Here is a 21,249-nt window from a genome sequence, read left to right as displayed (position 1 = left end):
TCAATGTCTGCTACAAACAGCGCATCTCGACACTTGAGACCGTGCGTCATTCTGCGATATAATCCTTGGTCCCGGCGCCAAGAACTCGTCATCAACGGCAGCTAGCCAGAAGCTAAGGCGTCCACCAGCCACACGATGGAGACAAGAGCCTTCTTCACCACCGCATTCTATCACTGGCACCATGTTGAAGTCCAAAAGACAGGAGCCTGGGCTGGCAAGAGCTTCGGCGCTGACGTCTTCACCATACTGCGGGCAAACGGCAATTTTAGAACAGCTTACCTGACAAATCTTGCAAGTTAAATTTAATCCACTTCCCAACTTCAAATGAAGCTGAAAATTTGCATTCATACGTAAGTCGGAAGACAATGCAATATTATGGTACCATCGACCTAGTCTGATGATGGAGACACGAGGTAGCCATAGGAACTATGATAAAACAAAGTAACCTAATTGTGTTTGGAGTTTTTAGAATTATTGGCAAAAACTTATTTGTAATATCACTTCGGTACACATTACTATTATCATTATCATTCGATTGCCCTTTTCCCATCACTGTTTTCCTCCGTGATTCTCTGCCGATCGTCATCTCATCATTTCATGAATTGTGAAGTCAACTACTTTCAGTGAAACTGTTTAAAACGCAGAATTCAATACTTACTGTGGCAAAACTGTGTCCAGTCCACAATGCATCCCAGCCTGTCGGACAGCTCGGTTCAATAACACTTTGACTATGCACTGCCATCACATTATGTGGCACATCGCACACAACACATCTCGAGATGTATTTCTTGATATCTTGTCCAATAACATGGTTTGACAGCAAAGGTTCGCCAGTAGTCAACCAATAGCTGTTATCGTTTCTTCTTAAATAGCTGTTGCAGTCGCTCCCCGAACAAGTTTGGAATGGCATCGTGTTGAATTTTCTTACGCAGGAACCAGCATCACCCAAGTCTTTGGAAAACAGCGAATATCCTTCCCAAAGTTTAACATGCCCAGCATCGCAGGAAGGGATTACTTGAGTCTGACTGTGTTTCACTAGCAATACTCCTGAGCTAATTTGTTTTTCTGTAAACATGAGCGGTACTGGCAATCCTGGCTCTCCTTTTTCACCTTTCAAACCAGTAAAACCAATATCTCCCGGAAGTCCCATGGGCCCCTCAACTCCGGGTTTACCTGGCCATCCAGGTAAACCAATAAGTCCACGTGCTCCTGGGGGTCCCACAGGCCCCGCAATTCCGGGTTCACCTGGCAGTCCAGGAAAACCAATAAGTCCAGGTGCTCCTGGGGGTCCCATGGGCCCCGCAACTCCGGGTTCACCTGGCAGTCCAGCTAAACCAATAAGTCCACGTGCTCCTGGGGGTCCCATGGGCCCCTCAACTCCGCGTTCACCTGGCAGTCCAGGAAAACCTGGCAGTCCAGGTTCTCCAGTTAAACCTGGTAGTCCTACAGGAATAGGTACTCCTGGGGGTCCGATGGGCCCCATATCTACTGGTTCACCTGGCATACCACGTAAACCTGGAGATCCATTAAAACCAGGTAATGTGTCCCAGTCCATTTCTCCACGTTCGCCTTTAACTCCTTCGATGCAAATGGGAATGATATGGTTTTTGTCTGCTGACTCCTTCCCGTTTGCGTTACCCCTTTTCCGGAACCCCTTTTCCGTTAAATCTGTATATCCTCCTTTATCCTTATCGCTCTTTTGTCCCGGTCCGCCGATCAATACCACCGTCGGTTGATCAGTAGTAGCAGTAGTTTCTTGTTTAGCCACATCTAGAAAAAGAAACGTGCCTATTGTAATGATTTTGATACATTGTTTTAAACTCTTATAACAGTAGGTAGAATTGAGTTGGAGATATCTCCATCGTGTCTCACGCATTACAATCCAGCCTATTATGGATAGCTTTATCCATCTTTATCCACGTGATAAAATAACTGTCACTGTTTAACACCGTGGGAAAGAAAGTGACGGACACCGTTTTATCACGCTGTCACGTAGACAAGAACGACCATCATATCCGTACAGGGTGTAACAAACTTATGTATTAAAAGCTATACATAAGTATATTCAACTTGAAGTTGGGTGACAATACAATATTATGGCACCACAGAGCTGATCTGACGATGGACACAGGAGGTGGCCATAGGTTCTCTTTGATAACGTACGTAGCTTTGATGAATATTAGTTGCCTGTTAATAGAAAAGTACTTACTGACGTCGACAAAAAAAAATCTTTTCGCGAGGTCTCTCAATTAGTCCCAAAATCGTCCGGTATTACCCCAACATACCTTACAATCAGCAATATAAACCTGGATTAAAAATGTTTTTTGTTTTTTAAACTTATCTACTTACTAGTGTCACAATCCGTGCAGCGTATTCCAGTTAGTGACCACTCGGTTACGCAATTGTGGGGACAATCGCATCGGTAACCACCAGGTGTATTGATGCAGATTGCTCCTTTCGCTTCGCAGTCCGCCTGGCCGACCTGGCCGTTGGCACATTCGTCTGTGTCTGTAATGTGAAGGTAGTCTCGTTATGAAAAATAAGTATATACAACATAAACTAGAAAACGAAATAACCCGCCATTTCGCTCCATCCTTACTTTGAGACCGCACAGCCCCCGCGGTGGGTATCATATCTCTGGGGCTTTTTCTCAAAAGCTAGTAAGTTGTAATACAAGCGGATGTCACTTTTTGACAGCTTTTGTTAGAAAGGGACTTCGGCAGTTGTCCCATCAAGATCGATGAGAACGATAAACTAGAAACGAGTGGGCGAGCGGCGAGAAGCGAGTGTTAGCTTCAATAGTTTTGTCGCTCGGCTATAGGCGAGTGTTCGAGTGCGACGGGCTATTACTCGCTTCACTCGCTCGGGCAGTGCAGCCGAACACGTAGACGTCGCAGTCTGTTCAAATTATTCCTTTTTTTCTTTCGTCTATTTAGAATTGCTGCTGCCACTATACTACAAAATTCATTATCATCGTCGTCTGAACTAGACAACAATGACAGCTTTGTTCAAATTCATAGCAAATATCTGTACAGAAATCCACGCTGTAAAATCACCACTGATTGGTCTCGCAGCTGAGTTCAACTACCAAGCGAGCATCGCCAAGCGAGCATCGCCAAGCGAGTACCGCTGAGCTAGTTTTATCTCATCGCTCTTATCTCGGCGACAAACTAGTAGAGCGAGTGTTCTCGCCGGCAGTGTGAACAGCCAGCGATGAACTATAAATATATGTATCTCTTTTACTAACACAGGATCTTTTGTTCGTTTCTTGGGGGAGAAAATCGCCGATAGCTAATCACTTACTCGCTCTTGGTGGGACAACTGCCTTCCACTTGTATTACAAGTTACAATAGCTTTTGAGAAACCGGCCCCTTGGTCTTCGGTGTTATTAAGCAGTCTAATATATGCGTGCAATGCGTCTTCTTTGTTAATTCTGTAAGATACTTCTATTTAAAAGAGACTGGTGTCCTTGAAAATGCTTCGGCTGAGAGTACCTAGGTATCATTTGGTATCCAGTTGCTCTTCAGTAAAGGAAAACATCGTATGGACTTAGAGGCCAAATATCAGTAAGGCCTGGTTTGGATTGCAAAGTGAGTTATTTATTTAGCATCGGCAGTCGTCGTTCCATCTCATAGACTAGGAATCCTCTAAACTGAGCATAGTAACGCTACCCCCTCTGCCACTTATACGGTAGTTTTACTCCATCTTCGAGTCAATCCCGTGCCGTGATTGGTCCGTGTCTTTGAACGGACCAATCACGGCACGGGATTCGCTCACCTCGTCCCCCCGCACCCCCGTATTTTTGGCAGCATCGGTTTCATGAAATAATTGCTCTAAACTCAGTCTAGAGGATTCCTAGTCTATGTTCCATCTTCATGGAACAGCAGTAAAACTTACCTTGGCAACTCTTGCCATCCTGGCCAAGTGTGTGCCCTGGCATGCAGTAGCATACGACCTCAATTCCGCCCTCGTCTGTGCAATAATGTTCGCACGGGTTCTCAGGGAACTTGCAGCGATCCATCTTAAACAACATCAATCAATATTAAACTACGGGCTAGACCTAAATCGAATTCAAAATCTAAGGATAATTTGATTAACTATATATTATTTTTGAAGTGAAAACTTCTTTAGCGGCGCTGTGCACGTTTTGAGGTGGGAAAAAAAAATTAAACTCGAGACAGCGTAAGACGATCACGTGACCGTAAGATTTAGATGGCCACTCATTTAGTTGGCATTTAAATCAATAACGAAAACCTCAATGACATTACATGAAAAACTGTTACATGTATCTAATGTCATTGAGTTTTTCTTTATTGATTTAAATGCCATCTAGCGAGTTTCGCTCTAACTGGTATTAATATAATTCGAGTACTAACAGTGATGTGCTTAGGGGTTTCAAGTAATTAACGCTAACGCTAGATGGCGTTAATCTCAATTATACATAGTGCATTTTGCACTAGTTATTGAGTTTTCACTTCTGCCGGCAGTCCCTGAGTGCAACCCGTTGTTTTTTTTTAGTTCTGACACTTTTAGAGACAAATTATTTTTGATTTTTATTTTTGTTTATTTGTTTTTTTTTATATTATTATTGTAGCTTTTTTGTAATTCGACATTTAGAGACTTTATACATCTCTATGTAATTGTAATACTTTAGTTTGAATTGATATTTGCGGTTTAGATGTATTTTAATAATAAATGTTTGTATACCCTTAACTTGCTGCTGGAAGAGCGGGGTCTCCTGTCACAAGTATTGATATGCTTACTAGGAGGTCCCAACCCTTTCTCAATTTGTTACACAATAATGACTGTGACCAATAAACGATTTTTTCATTTTTTCATTTTTATGTTGACGTGTAAAAGTGCCCTCGTGGCCTATTTGCTGAATAAATGTTGATGCTTGAAAAGATCATCATCACCCAGAACGGCCAGGACGCTCACTTCCTCTTATGAACAAGAAGAATAAACCGTGGAACGGTGTGGATATTTCTAGCTTAACCTTTTCGCGGCCACCTCAACGAAGTAAGAAAGTGTCATCAACGCCAAGCCACAAATTGCACGTAATAATCAACCCATATACCTAACATATCAACTCGTGTCGTGGCGTGTGGGGCACGAAATGTACCGACCAGGGATGTTGCGAATATCCGCATCCGCATCCGCAACCGCGGAACTTCCGCATTATTTTCAACATCCGCATCCACATCCGCATCCGCATAAAATCGATGCGGATGCGGATGTGGAACAGGTCGGTACAGGAACGTCTAAGCATCAGCGTAAGTGCTAGACTGCTAGGTAATTTAGTCATTAACCAAAAAACCTATTAGAAATGAGCAGTCAAGCGTGAGTGGGACTTAATGTACGGAACCCTTGGAACGCGAGTCCGACTCGCACTTGGCCGGTTTTTTGAAATAAAAATTACTAAAATGTAATATTTGACGTCTTTTATGGTACTATCTTGACATCCGCATCCGCATCCGCGGATGTCAAAAAATCGGCATCCGCAACATCCCTGGTACCGACTTCATATCAAGTCAATGGTGGCGAAAAGCTTAAGGAACCTTGAAAAAAAAAGAATTACCTCGCAGCATTTCCTAAAGGCATTCCCAGACAGCAGGTGATCCGATTTGTTGCCTGTCGGCAACTCTGTTGCGCAGATCTCTGGTTCGTGCGAGATGAACTCCCTTCCCCTTCTGCATTCATGGCAGCACATCTAACAAGTTAAATTGAAGAAATAAATTTAATAAAACATGATCTTTGATAGATCTCCTCTCTTGGGTTGGTCCCTGAAGATACGTGTACCTAAGGATATGTGTACCTAAGTATACGTGTACCTAAGGATACCTGTACCTAAGGATACGTGTACCCAAGGAAACGTGTTCCTAAGGATACGTGTACCTACGGATACGTGTAGTCATTAGGGTTGCGCCTGGAGCGGATGATTTGCCTCCACCCGGTAGCTGTCCACACGGGCTAGCACGTGATTGGCGCGACAGCATCACGCGGCGAGATAAACTATACCCGTCCCTCTTTTATTAACATAGTTAGAAAAAGACGGCTAGACTATCTCGCCGCGAGATACTGTCGCGCCAATTATGTGCTTAGCCTACAGCGCGTCTCTTACGATCCCAGGACGACGAGTATTTCACTTGATCGGTCTATCTCGTTGGTGAACGACAGCGCGATTAGGTACGATATATATAGATACCTAGGTATTTATTATAAGTATGTACCTAAAGATGTAACATAACACTAAAAAAAAAGAACCAAATTGTTACATCACTTCAAAAGTTAAAATTAGCATACCCACATTTAAGTGCCAAAATCAGCCATGTTGTTTTTATAGACCGCCAAAAGTCAAACATACGTATAAAGATTAGTCAAACCATAGAGAAATATAGTAAGACAAGAGTGCTCAACAACATAAGACTTTTCGGTCGGTGCTACATCTATTGTCAAGTCAGTAAGTACTGATAGTTCCGCTACTCGATGCTAGATGTAGACGCTGAAATGTATAGTCTTTTTGGTACCAAAACTGATGTATGGAGTGAGCAATCTATGTATTTTTTTCTCTATGGTCAAACATTACGTAAAAACTTAGCTGTAGTCCCTCTTGCTCTTTGCTTTTCCATAATAAATATAATTATTTGCAAATTACGAGCAAATTCTGGCTCTGACTGCAAAATATTCGATACATTATAATATTTCAAACTTTCGCGTTTTGAACACATATTAACTCACATTTATAGACGGGTCTAACGCGAAATTTATTCAATTACCTTTATTTACCGACGTTTCGACACAGGTTTCACTGGTCATGGTGGCGGCTAACTGATGTCCCAGCAAAATGTCAAAACAGAGATTTGTGCAACTACCCGACGTGTATGTACGACGCGTAAGAAAAGTTTCGCGTTAGACCCGTCTATAAATGTGTGTTAATATGTATTCGGTACATTGCTTTACCTGTGCTGTATCGTTGAGTTCGTCACAAGACTGCATCGAAGTAAGTGTAAAGTTGACCCCAAAATCGCATTCATTCTTCTTTCTAAAACAATTTAAATTACACTATTTAAAACAACCAATCACGTGAAACACAAAGTGCGCCAACTTCCCCTACTTGTTATCTTTGCGTACCTATTTGGGGAATATCGTGGTCGTATGATTATATGGGGCATTATCTATGAAAAGGGACCTTACTGTCGAGGGCGGTTACGCCATTATTAACGATGCTCCGATTTAAATACAATGCCGCGCGACGCTGTGCGGCGTAAGCGCAATCGACAATAAGGTCCCTTTTCATAGATAATGCCACATATATGTTCAAAACAACCACAAACAATAACATTTAAGCAGAAATTTGATAAGACTTGGTACCTACTTATACAATTTATATTCTTAAACATTAAAAAGTATTTCCACGGAACTTTTGAGTATTTATTTTTAATTATGTACGTAACGTAATGGACCCTATAATGGACGTGGAACCGGTAATGGGACATAAAACCACAAATCCTCTAAAATAAGTATGTAAAAGTAGTTTATAAACACTGACAATATTTTACCATAAATAAGAGTCATAGAGCTGTTTAAGTTTGACTTTTTATTAATTTCGGTTAATTTTTAAGAAATTGGCGCCAACCCAAAAGTTGTCGTGTCACTGGAAAAAATAACCAGTAAGAATTCTTAACAACTTCGCTAAGAGAGGTGAGTTCATATATTAAATTGTAATTAATTATTACTTGGTGTAAACTAGAATGTGTTTTGTTAATTGCATTTACCATGAGATAAGGTATACAACACATTATGTTGTGACTCTAGAGATGTATAAAAAATAGTAGTATTTTGCCCAATCCCATTATAGGAGCTGTAAAACTGCATACCTCCTATGATGGGATAATTTACATAATGATGCTTGCCATGGCGTAATTTCATGTTTAAACAATACAGAAGTATAATGTAGTTACTCGTACGAACTATGTCAGGAGGTCTTCTCGGACTTCGGATAAATTAATATCGTTTTTACAAAATTTTATTTAACTTGCCCTGTTAGTTTGTATACAGGGTGGATTTTCTTTTTGGGTCAGTGAGGGTAGCTACCAGATCCCGTGCTGCGACGAGAAAACGGTCTTAGAAAACCTTCCCTCGATTTCAAATTAATGAAGATTGGCTTTTACAGATTTTGGAAAAAACATACAGGTTGCGAGAAAAAGGTAATTTTTGACAATCTTTTTTTTGATGCCAATCGATCCCATTCCTATTGAGGATCAAAAGCTTGTATGGAGCTAAAAAAAATTCCGGCTAGAAAAGCCACAAATCGAGGAAAACTTTTCCCATACAAATTGTATGAAAATCAAAACTTTTATTTTTCACATGCTATTTTTCTATGACAATTGATTCCATTCTTATCTAGTATCAATAGTTTCTTTGGGGTCAACTTACGATAATGTACTAAAAAGCCACAAATTAATAAAAACTTTTTCCATTGACCCCAAAAAAACTATTGATACTGGATAGGAATGGAATCGATTGACATACAAAAATAGGATGTGAAAAATATAAGTTTTCATTTTCATACAAATTGTATAGGAAATGTTTTCCTCGATTTGTGGCTTTTCTAGCCGGATTTTTTTTTTGTTCCATACAAGCTTTTGATCCTCAATAGGAATGGGATCGATTGGCATCAAAAAAAAGTTTGTCAAAAATTACCTTTTCCTCGCACCCTGTATGTTTTTTCCAAAATCTGTAAAAGCCAATCTTCATTAATTTGAAATCGAGGGAAGGTCTTCTAAGACCGTTTTCTCGTAGCAGCACGGGATCTGGTAGCTGCCCTCACTGACCCAAAAAGAAAATCCATCCTGTATTAGTTAGTGTGGTTCAAATCTTGGAAATGGCATTTGAGCCACTTTCGGATTTCCGATTGAGTTGAAATTTTGGATACGTATGCAAATCGGATGACAATGCAATCGGGTGACAAAAATGACTAATAACTAGTTTTTTGCCAAAAACTTATTCCCTATTCCAATATCTTATACTGATAGGGTATGCCCATTATAGGGGGCCCATTACTGGATCCACGTCCATTACCGGGGTTCCATTACTGGAGCTTTGGTGTCCATGACTGGAGAAAAAAACCATACTTTTAATTTATTAATTATGTGGAAACTAACTGCAGTGTCTTTAATACAACACGCCTGAAACATGAAAGAAGGATAGGATATTCATCTTTTAACAAGCTAAGCGGTAGAACTTTTACATGTATCAGGGAAATATCACAAATACTCAAAATTTCCTCTTAAATGTCCCATGACTGGTGCCGTTACTATAGTTGTGCTTTTTCATCACTATAAGTATAACACAAAGTCAAAACATAGATAGCAGTTATTTTTGAGCACAATTCCCTTTCTATTTAATAAATGTTTCCCCAATTCCTATTTAATAAATGTAATCACTCTATAGTATAAAACAAAGTCGCTTCCCGCTGTCTGTCTGTCCCTATTCGATCTTGAAAACTACGCAACTGATTTTGATGCGGTTTTTTTAATAGATAGAGTTATTCAAGAGGAAGGTTTATGTATGATTTGTTAACCCGTGCGAAGTCGGGCGGGTCGCTAGTAATAAAATATACATAATAAACCTTCCTCTTGAATCACTCTATCTTACTTCAAACGAATCTAACGATGGTTTTAGAACTAAATAACATGAACTCAAAACATTCCTCGGATAAAAAGTTCACTTACTGTAAAACCTCCTTGCAACACCTATCCATGGATAGCTTGCAAACACCCTCATACCGGGAAGTGTCTGGCGTTCCTTCAAGCGTGCAGTCTTCGGGTGTGGACAGCATCAGACCATTATCTTCTCCATATTTACAACAGTTGTCTATTTCCTCCTTTATCTCATCATATAACGATCCTGCAATATAATGATATAAAAAACATGTTTTCACCACACCAACTGGTAAAAGCTCTCTTGATTATTCAAAAACGGATAGCAAAGTTTCATTTTAAGGCAAAGTAATCAAATGCAAATTTTGAGTTGTTTTCTTATGTTTGCTGGTAGAATCAACTTTTAAATGATGATAAATATTTAATAACATTCATTTCGATTTGATTTTGTTTGATATCTTACAGTTAAAGCTCAAGGTTCCATTTTTCGAACCACTCGCTACGCTCGTGGTTGAATTTTGGAATATTTCGCTTGCTCGGGTATCAATATTAGCACGAGCGGTTTAACAACAACTTTGCCCCCTTGTAAAACAAATAACTATTTATACATTGTAAAAGTTATTTAAACCCGCCAGTAATTGTCGTAGCCAGCGGCCGCCATATTGTAGGACGTAGGTATGTCCGTTATCTAAGTAGTTATTCCCGAATTTACCGGGTCACGAAACTAAGATAAACTTGATTTTAGGTTTATATTTAAATTTATAAAGTTTTCCTGTTATTTAAAATAGAAGAGGACATTCAAATACCACATTTTAACAGGTCAAAAACTTTCAGGAAAGTTAGTTGCTTTCCTGGGGGTAAAAATGAATACAATAAGTACAAAAGTTATCGACTCTGGCTATCCCGTTTATTTTGAATTTTAGTCTCAAGTACTGAAAAAAATATCCAAACTGTAAGGGTCCAGTGTAAAAGTGATGTCTACAGGAAAGTCGCGATGAGCCATAATACTTACGTTCGTTTTAAAATGAGACCGTATAGCGTATACGAGTGGCTTATATTGTACAAATGCATTGAAAAAAACATCAGAGTTCTAAGGTTCAAAATCTTTGCAGAGGTTTCCTCAACCAAACACACAGTTATTTTAGAAAACTTTTCTGGCTGGCACCGCGCCTGAGACACCCTGGAGCTACAAGCGTCTAATAGTCTCTAGGGTCATACATGAGTGCCATCGACAATGTCGAAGATTTTAATTTATGATCAAATTAAACAATAAAACTAAACTACATGCATGATGATCGACTTCGTAGGTCAATCAATATGAAACACAATAAACTGTCACAATGAATTGTCACAGTGACAATCAATATGAAAGTCGCTAGAGACCTCATACTATTGTCACTGTGACAAGGTTCGAAATGGGTCCGAAATTAAAATCTTTGACTGTACAGTCCATGACTGTACTAATAAAAAAATATAGATTTCGATAGGTACTCACTTTCAGATGCTCTGCATAATGACACAAATACACACAAGAGACTTAATTTAAAAAACAAATTTATTGTTAAAGGCATTTTTAGTCTGTTCGACTTAATTTAGTGTCAACATAAAGTATATTTTGATGCTATGTATTTTTATTTATTTAATTTAATTTATGTAATATAATAAATTTATATAAAAAATACACCGGCACGACAGTGCGTGTGACACTCGCGAAAAATAGGTGATGGTCTGCCAATATGAGTATGAGTATGTCTAAACATATTATAGCCGTTATCACTTTGACCGGCATTGACGTATTCTCCGAAATTACCGAAGGATGACTCACACCACCCAGTTCCCCGACGAGACGTTCGGGATCGAGCAAAACAACCTACACATGAAACATTGATAACACATAATAAGGCCAATTATGCATACCTACAGGTTAAGGTTGTACATACATTTTGTAGGATATACAAAACTACATCACCAACAACAGCACCAACTTCCCCCTCTCGGGTGACGCTTCGGGCCTTCGGCCCTACGCGGAGCTCGGCCTTCGGCCCTACGCGGAACTCGACCTTCGGCCTTCGCAAGCCTCGACGCTTCGCCGTTAGGTTTACCTATTTTTTAGGTTTGTTTTTTACGTCGTTTAGTATATACCTACAGCTTTGATGTCTACCGTTCTCCAATTCTCCCTTAATTGCTCAACGGTTAACTAGAAGAGATCCCTGAAAGGGATAAGTTCTCCTTTGTACAAATCGTCAGGTGACAAGCAAAACTCACTACTTCACTACTCACTATTCAAACAAAAATCAACCTCCTTTCAGTACTAATATGGTTTACTATGGCTATGAACTTGTGGTGGTAATTAGTGAGTTAATTTTGCTTGTCACCTGACGAAATGATGTGAGTTTTTTCTCGTTTTATGTTTTTTTTGATACAATAAAGTGTTTACTACTACTACTATAAATATAAGAGCTACCGACCAGTTTCTATACAGGGGGCCTAGCCAAGTTGACAGTTGTTGATATAAAACGACAATCGAAATTTTTGAAATTGCATGCTTAAATTACATAGTGATTACATGACACTTGGCATGAACACAACACATGTCTGGTAACTATACTTGGTCAACCAGATCTTGACAGTAGAAAAAGGCGGCAAATTTGAAAAATGTAGGCGCGAAGGGATATCGTCCCATAGGAAATTTGAATTTTACTGACAAGGTTTGGTTGACCAGCTATAGTTATTTTTGCTAAAACTTCCTATTATACATATAATATAAAGAAACTACGAAGGAATATTAATTACCTCAAAACATGTTAGGTACAAATTTATGACAACCGCGGGGGACCCCCTAATATAAACGCGATGTTTTTTTTAATGTGCTCAATACAGAGAACGCACCAAAATATCTTATCTGTGAAATCGCTTATATCTATACTTGGTCAACCAGATCTTGACAGTAGAAAAAGGCGGTAAATTTGAAAAATGTAGGCGCGAAGGGATATCGTCCCATAGAAAATTTGAATTTCGCGCCTTTTTTTTACTGACAAGATTTGGTTGACCAGCTATATGTGTTAATAACTGGCTGTCAATCTGACAGTGACAGTAGTGACATACATAATCAACATAATGTAGTAAAAAAAAGGGCGGGAAACCGATAAAACAAGGCGGATTTACTGAAAATATTTCAATTATAGTGTTTAAAGTCCTTTTTTATTGACAAAACCAACATATTTTTCCTTATTAATTATCAATAATTGCTGTTAATTGAATTTGTGATTATATTCATTGAATGAGCCCAGGACGCGGGGGTGCGGGCGGCGGCCCCTCCCCCATGGAAACAGATGCCGCCAAAACTACAACAAAAAGGAGAAATAAAGATGTTTCCGATACAGAAGTCACATCATGTAAGCAAAAAATGACATACATACAAAGTCGTCGCGGTCTCTTCAAAGACCACAACCCCATATATGAAGATTTGACTAAAAGAGAGTACCCCGTACTGCTACAATCTGCTTCTAATGAACTGGCTCATAAAGTCCCCATGGACATCCTCAAAGTTAATGGAATATTAAAAGAGATTACTGGGGTGCAATATGTAAAGGCGGCGGGTAACTTTTTTGTCAAAGTTTATTTCGGATGTGCCAAAGATGCAAATGCATTTTTGCTAAACAAACCAGTACTACAAGCAAATACTTGGAAGGCAACAATCCCATATGACAGCATAGAGTGCCAAGGAATTATTCGTGCTCCTGTGGATCTAAGTGAAGAGACATTGCTCGAGGACTTGAAAGCGAGTTGTATGATTCTTGGTGTAAAGCGCTTTACGAAAAAACAGGACAATGGGCAATACAAACCACTCCCAACTGTCCTGGTTACATTTATGACCTCGTCTAGACCCGACCATGTAATCTACGATCATATCTGGATGCCTGTTCAGGAATACATCAGACCCTTGCTACAGTGCTTCAGGTGTTATAAGTTCGGACATGGCAGCGGAGCTTGTAAAAGCACTCAAGTATGTTCCATTTGTTCGGCGGGACATTTTTACAAGGAATGTACCACACCAGCAGACTTCAAGTGCTCAAACTGTAGTGGACCCCATTCGGCAGTTTCTTATACCTGTCCAGTTAAGGCAGAAAAAAATGCACAAATTAAGAACAAGATAAATGGCAAATTCTCTTATGCAACTGCAGCTGCAGTAGCTGTAGCACCTAATAGCAGTAATAATCTAAATAGTAAGATTCCAAAAACTCCTGCTAAAACACCTCACGGACGTGCTATGATTGCTGACATTATTAATTCTGATATTGTTCTTAATGCAATCACCAAAACAATTTTAGAATTAATGAAGAAAAAAGAAGTCAAAAATTCTTCCTCCGGTCCTATGCCAATATCCTCCCAAATGATTAAAGAGGTGCTTGTAACAAGTTTTACTACTTAAACTATGGACAGGTTGGGTATCAAACAATTAAAAATACTTCATTGGAACTCCAGAAGTCTATTTCCAAAACTGGGTCAACTTGTACATTTTTTGCATGGCTGTGACGAGAGTGTTGACATCATACTATTTAATGAAACTTGGCTGACCCCGAGCAAAATTATTAAATTGCCCGGGTTTACTGTAATTAGAAGAGACTCTAACCATCCGCATGGCGGTGTTGCAATTGCAATTCGTTCCAAATACAAGTTCAATATTGTCAACACTTTATCACAGTACCATTTTCAAAATATATTAATTAATATTAACATTAATAATTTTTCTCTAGATATGTTATGTGTATATGCTCCTCCACCTCCGAATGGTAAGTTTACTATAGATTCATTGAAAGATTCGTGTTCAAAATTTGTAAGTAATAATCGTCTGATAATAGGTGACTTCAACGCACATCACTCATCTTGGAGTTCAAGAGTCAATGATGGAAGGGGTAAAGCTCTTCATGCTTATGTGGAGAATTCTGATTTAATTTGTTTGAATGATGGCACTATTACCACTTTCGCTCCATTTGGCCAACAAGGTAATGTTTTGGATTTGGTATTCGCATCCCGAGCTCTTAGTTCTAGTTGTTCGGTATCTGTTCTTGATGATCTTCTTAGTAGTAATCACTTCCCTTTGCTCATTAGTGTAGTTTTTGACTCGCCCACTCCTACATGTTATTCTAATAACAGTAATAACTTATCTAATCCTCAACAAGATGATAATTCTCTAGCTAAGGTAAATTTTAAAAAGATTGACTGGTGTAAGTTTAACAAGTTATGTGATGATAAATTTGAAGTTTTTCAATTTGTAGAAAACCCTCTAGAAAACTATACAAAGTATTTGAGTATTTTACATGACATATTAATGACATTTGCTAAAAAATGTTACCATCATAAGAATAAATGCTTAAAAGCTACCCAGTGGTGGAATGATGAATGTGACCGTGTAGTGTTACAAGCTAAAATTGCCTTACGATCTTACAAACAATATCCTTCTATGGAAAATTTCATTATATACAAAAAACTAGATGCTTTAAAGAAAAGAACATTATTTGAAATTAAACGCGTGAGTTGGTTGAATCTTTGTTCCTCCTTTAATCGCATGACATCGAGTAAAATAATTTGGGATTATATACGAAGATTTAAACATGCAAAACTTAATTCCGTTTCTTCATCCCCCAATTTCTTTCAAAATCCTGACAATGCGACATTGTTTTTAGACAAAATTGCTTCTGACAATAATCATGTATCAAATAGTGACCTTAATGAGTACTTTGAGAATCGTGGCCGCCCGGAAGCTCAATGGATGGTCAACCCATTTTCTATTAGTGAGTTTTTAGCTGCATTAGAAAATAAAAAAGAAACTGCACCTGGTTCTGATTTAATTTCTTACAAAGTGATTAAAAACTTACCTCTTCATGCTAAGGAAATACTGTGTAAAATATTTAATAATTTGTGGCAGAGTCATTGTATTCCCCCAACGTGGAAAACGCAACATGTCGTTCCGATACTAAAACCTTATAAGGATTCTAATTGTGTTGAGTCATATAGGCCTATTTCCTTAACATCTTGCTTTGCGAAAGTTTTTGAAACCATGTTAAAAAATAGACTAGAGTGGTTTTCTGAAAATAGCAAAGTCATTCCAAGTACTCAATATGGTTTTCGAAAAGGTAAAAGCACAATAGATAACTTAAGTTGTTTAATTGGGGATGTTAAGAACAATTTTCGTTCTAACCAATATACTTTGGCGGTTTTTTTAGACATCAAAGGGGCGTTTGATAACATAGATCACTCATACCTTATTAAAAGTTTGTCTTTATTAGGGTTTCCTGGACATATTTTACGTTGGTTATTCAATTTTCTTAATAATCGATATATAACTCTAAAAGTTAGATCTTCGTTAATAGGTTCTAAAGTTTCTACAAAGGGTACTCCTCAAGGTTCTGTATTATCTCCTCTTATATTCATTCTAAGTTTGGTTTGTTTCATGAAACAAATTCCGGCTTCTGTTAAGCACTTATTTTACGCTGATGATTTGGTGTTATATGTAAATTGTAAAGACATAAAAATTGGTGAATCTATTATGAACAGTTGTCTACGTAATATTCATAACATATTAACAAATTTCCTAAAACTTGAGGTTAATGTTTCCAAATCTTCTGTAATTCTCTTTTCTCAAAATGGCTTACATTCTCCTCAAATTTTATACAATTCTAAAGTTATTCCTGCTCAGTCTTTTGTCAAATACGTTGGCCTATTTCTTGATTATGATCTTTCCTGGAAAACTCATATTGATACAATTTCTAAAAGAGCCGAATTGGGTTTAAACATATTGAAGTCGTTAACTGGAGTAAAATGGGGAGCAGATCCTAAGGTCCTTAAAACGATATATATCGCGACAATTAGAAGTCATTTCGATTATGGTTGTATGTTTTTTGCTGATGCGAATACCCATCTTTTAAGGAAATTAGATATTATCCAAAATAGGGCGCTACGAATTATTACTGGAGCTATGATGTCATCTCCAATTAATTCTTTGGAAATAGAGGCTGGCATTGTTCCTTTATTTGTACGCAGATGTTATATCACTGACAAGTATGGTCTTAAGTTGGTTAGTCGTGATAACGATGTTACTTATAGATATTTAAATAATGTAAATATTCCAAATTATAATTTAATAGCGTTTCCTAATTCTTCTTCCATAAGTGATGTTATAACTTATTTAAACTTTGAATTTCAAGATATAGTCTACTGGTCTAATTTGCTTCCCTGTTTTGAACATGAATACAATGATATTATGCGAGACGTGGTGGTTGAACTGGTCAAATTTGAATCGAAATATGACTTTTTGGAGTTTCTTGATGATAAGACTGATTTTGTTAAATTATATACTGACGGATCTAAAACTAAAGATAGGACCAGTTTTGCATTTTATGACTCTTTTTTGAACATAGGAAAGGTTTTCGAATGTAGTAGTTATTTTTCAGTATTTTCGGCTGAAGTATTAGGCATTATTTACGCTTTAGAATACATTCATGAAAATTATATAAATGAGAATAAGTTTTTAATTCTATCAGATTCCATGAGCGCTTTACAAGCACTTAAAAATAAATGTGTAAGTGGATCTGTAAATTATTTGATTTATAAGTTAAGAAGTTGTTTAAGTTCTTTATTAAATAGAAATATTACTGTTGAATTTTGCTGGGTTCCGGGACATTCAGGAATTTTTGGTAACGAACTTGTAGACAAGCTTGCCAAATCTACGGAAAATATCCAAGTTTGTGATTTAAAAGTACCTCAATCCGATTTAGTAACTTTTGTTAAAGAACTTATGATTAGAAGGTGGAATAACTCGTGGTCTAAATCCAAAGAAGTCAAAGGGAAATGGCTAGCTGAAATAGTCCTGGCACCTAGTACCAAGTCGTGGTTTGAATACCAAAGAAAATATGTAGAAAGGGGATTTATTACAACTATGTGTAGATTGCGCATTGGTCATGGTCGTTTTGCTGCACATCTATTCAGATTAGAGCTAAGTGATTCTGCTGTTTGTGCATATTGTAATTTTAATTTATGTGATCTTGATCATATTTTTTTCCATTGTCCTTCATTTAATTTACAAAGGCTATTGTTTGTTGCTATGTGTATGGATACAGGTTTGCAAGTTCTGCCAAACTCTGTACAGGGCCTTTTGAAATATCAACAATTATATCCTGTAATCTATGAATTTGTTATTCACACTATTGGCAGTCTGTAATTTTTTCATAAATGATTGAAATAACCATAAAATGTATGTCTAATGTAATGTTAAATTTTAGGTATAAGCTGGGCATTGTAATTACTTTACACATAGACTAATGTAATGTAACTTTTAAATTCATATCACATTGTACTGTGTATAAGCTGGAATTGTAATTTGTTTCGTTTTATGTTTGAGCTGATGGCCAAGTTGCCAATGCTCGTAATATTATTAAAAAAAAAAAAAAAATCAACATAATGTAATTTGCCTAATTGACCGTCGGAATCTCCGTAATTCCAATAATTAAGAATATTTAGTGTTAGTTCTTACCTTTTAACCGTATATTATTGTCAACATGTTGCAACCGTGATTGATTTAGTTTGTTTTATTTCCACATCGCGTTAACATCGCTTACTATGTTCGAACGGCAAAACGGTGAAAAATGCGAAATGATGTTCCTACACAAACTTGCGATTCTCGTCGTCGGCGCTCTGCTGATATACGACTTCTATAACAGCTCCACGCCTGTAGAAATCCGCATTCAGAACCCGCAATTCGCTTTACTAGGCCCGTATAATACTACAGAACCAAGCGCAATAGTTGATGATGTTTACGATCAACTTATCGATTTAAAAAACTTCTCTTTCAAAGTGAATCCTCAACCCTGTCAGAACTACGCCGCTGGGCTGCTACTGGTCATAATAATATCTTCAAACCCGAGTAATTATGACAACAGGATGGTTATTCGAAATACATGGGGGCGTTCTGTGGATTCAACTAAAGTTGTGTTTTTGATGGGAGAGTCAGAGAATGCGACTTTGTCTCAAAAGATTCAGAATGAAACAGCCATATATGGAGATATTGTGCAAGGTAGCTTTATGGATGCTTACCGTAACATGACTTACAAGCATGTGATGGGTTTGAAGTGGGTGTCGCATCATTGCCCAACGGCAAAGTACATTTTGAAGACGGATGATGATGTTGTGGTGAATTCTCATGCGTTGAGGCAGTTTCTGGCGCGGGAGCTGTCGCCGTGGGGAGCGAAGGGGCTGATTACATGTCAGGTGTTGGAGCATGCTTCGGTGCAACGGTCACATCGGTCTAAGTGGAGAGTTTCACCAGCCGAGTATAAGCCACATTACTATCCAACATACTGTGCAGGTTTGTTAGTATTTTAATGTAGTTTTAAAACTATTATAAAAATTCGTTTTTTTTATGTTGTCCACAGGAAAATATGCTATCCTGAAACAAGACAAGCTTATAATAAAAGAAAAAAATGAACATCAAACGGAGAAAAGGAAAAGGTTACCATCTTCACCTCCCTCAACACCCCCAAGCAAGTTTAGTAACCCTGAGAAGCGAGACAAAATCAACCAGCCTGCCAAACAAACCAAAATCACCCACACATTCCACGCTCAGTCAAAAAACGAATATACCCCGGCCACCGGAAAACAACAATAAAACCAAATATTAATACAGAGCTATCAAACAAACAAAACAAAATAATATTCCCCAAGCCGGCTGGTCCCCGTGGGGATAACGACCAAAACCCTCCAGTTTTTAAATAAAAAAGCGGCCAAGTGCGAGTCGGACTCGCCCATGAAGGGTTCCGTATTTAGGCGATTTAAGACGTATAAAAAAAAAACTACTTACTAGATCTCGTTCAAACCAATTTTCGGTGGAAGTTTACATGGTAATGTACATCATATATTTTTTTTAGTTTTATCATTCTCTTATTTTAGAAGTTACAGGGGGGGGGACACACATTTTACCACTTTGGAAGTGTCTCTCGCGCAAACTATTCAGTTTAGAAAAAAATTATATTAGAAACCTCAATATCATTTTTGAAGACCTATCCATAGATACCCCACACGTATGGGTTTGATGAAAAAAAAAATTTTGAGTTTCAGTTCGAAGTATGGGGAACCCCAAAAATTTATTGTTTTTTTTTCTATTTTTGTGTGAAAATCTTAATGCGGTTAACAGAATACATCTACTTACCAAGTTTCAACAGTATAGTTCTTATAGTTTCGGAGAAAAGTGGCTGTGACATACGGACGGACAGACAGACGGACAGACGGACAGACAGACAGACATGACGAATCTATAAGGGTTCCGTTTTTTGCCATTTGGCTACGGAACCCTAAAAATGCATCAACAATAACAACAAGACAATGGAACTAAGAAACTGGAGGAGGCCTTCACCCAGAGAGGGATCCATACAAATAAACAAAACAACTAAGATAAACATAGATAAACTAAAAGAAGGAGTATGGAAGCAAAGGCTATAATATATATATATGTTGTCCACAGAAGAGACTTAAGCTTACCTTTTAACCTTAACTTACTTTAGACCTTAACTTTTAACTTATAGTACCTAATTATTTATTTACTTGGCTGGCACAATTACCAAAAATGAGACTGGGCCTCCAACAAGGGTTGCCAACTATTTTTTGGTGGAATATAGTATTTTCCAGAATAAATAAGAAATATAGTATTTTAGCGTACTATATATTTTTCCAAAAGTATATAGTACAGAGAGTCAAAATATAGTACAATACTATATAATATAGTATGGCTGGCAACCCTACCTCCAACACAACAGTATGCCCAATAATATTTAGGATGATCAACAGGATGAAGTACATTCTATCAAGGAAATAACATGAAACTAATATGCTTATTTGTCATGTAACATGCCAAAACAAGAAAAATTCTTTAAAAATACACTAATGTTTTCAGGTTGGGCCATCCTCTACTCCCAAGATGTTGTTCCCCGACTGCTGAAAACAGCCCAATCCACCCCCTACTTCTGGATCGACGATGTCCACGTCACTGGTGTGGTGGCCCAGCAGATTGGTGTGGCCCGCACTCCGCTGGCCAGCCTCGTGCTGTCTCGGAACCGGGCCACGATGCTGACATCACTCGGAGCTGATTATGCTGGGAAGTTCTTGTTCGGACCACCGGATATTAGTGTTAGCAAGATCTCCCAGATATGGAAAGCCATTCCAGAATAGATTTTGAGCTAAACTGTTGAAATAGAGTGACTGCTATAAAATTACTGGACACTCCATAGTAATTGGCCACTCTTAACAATAAGACTTAGATTGGCTTATTTCTTTCTGATTTGTTAAGAGTGGCCAATTACTATAGCAGTCAACATATAGTAAGATCCATATGAGAGACGGCACAAGGGTGGTGTGACGTATGCGTGCATACATTTTGTCCCACGCTGACTGTAGTTTCACACTGCGGCAAATTCAGATCCTTAAAAAAATACTTCAGTATACACCGTGTTTTTATTGAATTCCGTTAACTTCAGGGTATGGTTAAGTACGTTTAAGAGAACTAAACTGCATAGTTAATTTAAAAACAAAAACATTT

The 21,249-nt window shown here is 38.0% G+C and overlaps 5 protein-coding genes and 1 long non-coding RNA gene across 6 annotated transcripts; 3 read left to right on the top strand and 3 right to left on the bottom strand.

Annotated features, from left to right (window-relative positions):
* LOC134658520 (collagen alpha-2(IV) chain-like) lies at positions 1-1,555 on the bottom strand. Its single transcript, XM_063514207.1, has 2 exons — positions 659-1,555; positions 1-246 (listed from the first exon to the last, which is right to left on the bottom strand). The coding sequence occupies exons 1-2, from the start codon at positions 1,553-1,555 to the stop codon at positions 1-3; spliced, it is 1,143 nt and encodes a 380-aa protein (XP_063370277.1).
* Positions 1,556-1,697: 142 nt separating this feature from the next.
* On the bottom strand, positions 1,698-2,465 carry LOC134658433 (uncharacterized). The gene is made up of 2 exons (XR_010097702.1): positions 2,350-2,465; positions 1,698-1,770 (listed from the first exon to the last, which is right to left on the bottom strand). It is a non-coding gene; the product is annotated as an uncharacterized LOC134658433 (long non-coding RNA).
* A 3,056-nt stretch (positions 2,466-5,521) lies between these two features.
* LOC134658519 (uncharacterized) lies at positions 5,522-10,665 on the bottom strand. The gene is made up of 4 exons (XM_063514206.1): positions 10,614-10,665; positions 9,735-9,909; positions 6,961-7,042; positions 5,522-5,710 (listed from the first exon to the last, which is right to left on the bottom strand). Exons 1-4 carry the CDS (start codon positions 10,663-10,665, stop codon positions 5,522-5,524), a joined length of 498 nt encoding a protein of 165 aa, XP_063370276.1.
* A 2,237-nt stretch (positions 10,666-12,902) lies between these two features.
* LOC134658300 (uncharacterized) lies at positions 12,903-14,297 on the top strand. Its single transcript, XM_063513926.1, has one exon. The coding sequence runs from the start codon at positions 12,943-12,945 to the stop codon at positions 14,092-14,094; it is 1,152 nt and encodes a 383-aa protein (XP_063369996.1). The 5' UTR covers positions 12,903-12,942; the 3' UTR covers positions 14,095-14,297.
* A 2,446-nt stretch (positions 14,298-16,743) lies between these two features.
* Positions 16,744-17,883, top strand: LOC134658305 (uncharacterized). Its single transcript, XM_063513934.1, has one exon. The coding sequence runs from the start codon at positions 16,927-16,929 to the stop codon at positions 17,881-17,883; it is 957 nt and encodes a 318-aa protein (XP_063370004.1). The 5' UTR covers positions 16,744-16,926.
* A 308-nt stretch (positions 17,884-18,191) lies between these two features.
* On the top strand, positions 18,192-20,884 carry LOC134658304 (beta-1,3-galactosyltransferase 5-like). The gene is made up of 2 exons (XM_063513933.1): positions 18,192-19,026; positions 20,608-20,884. Exons 1-2 carry the CDS (start codon positions 18,282-18,284, stop codon positions 20,880-20,882), a joined length of 1,020 nt encoding a protein of 339 aa, XP_063370003.1. The 5' UTR covers positions 18,192-18,281; the 3' UTR covers positions 20,883-20,884.
* Positions 20,885-21,249: the final 365 nt, after the last annotated feature.

Source organism: Cydia amplana, chromosome 22 (assembly GCF_948474715.1).
Source record: "Cydia amplana chromosome 22, ilCydAmpl1.1, whole genome shotgun sequence".
Lineage (NCBI taxonomy): Eukaryota > Metazoa > Arthropoda > Insecta > Lepidoptera > Tortricidae > Cydia > Cydia amplana.
Note: the sequence above shows the minus strand (reverse complement) of the source record. Positions and strands in the feature narration are given on the sequence as shown.

Excerpts from the sequence above, each read along its gene's own strand:
- LOC134658520 (XM_063514207.1), bottom strand. The coding sequence starts at position 1,555 with ATGGACTGGGACACATTACCTGGTTTTAATGGATCTCCAGGTTTACGT. Across the intron at positions 247-658 it reads CTGGACACAGTTTTGCCACA|TATGGTGAAGACGTCAGCGC; the intron begins GTAAGTATTGAA and ends GTTTGCCCGCAG.
- LOC134658300 (XM_063513926.1), top strand. The coding sequence starts at position 12,943 with ATGAGCCCAGGACGCGGGGGTGCGGGCGGCGGCCCCTCCCCCATGGAA.
- LOC134658519 (XM_063514206.1), bottom strand. The coding sequence starts at position 10,665 with ATGGCTCATCGCGACTTTCCTGTAGACATCACTTTTACACTGGACCCT. Across the intron at positions 9,910-10,613 it reads TTTTACACTGGACCCTTACA|GATCGTTATATGATGAGATA; the intron begins GTTTGGATATTT and ends ATTATATTGCAG. Across the intron at positions 5,711-6,960 it reads AACTCAACGATACAGCACAG|ATGTGCTGCCATGAATGCAG; the intron begins GTAAAGCAATGT and ends TTAACTTGTTAG.
- LOC134658305 (XM_063513934.1), top strand. The coding sequence starts at position 16,927 with ATGCGAGACGTGGTGGTTGAACTGGTCAAATTTGAATCGAAATATGAC.
- LOC134658304 (XM_063513933.1), top strand. The coding sequence starts at position 18,282 with ATGTTCGAACGGCAAAACGGTGAAAAATGCGAAATGATGTTCCTACAC. Across the intron at positions 19,027-20,607 it reads CTATCCAACATACTGTGCAG|GTTGGGCCATCCTCTACTCC; the intron begins GTTTGTTAGTAT and ends TAATGTTTTCAG.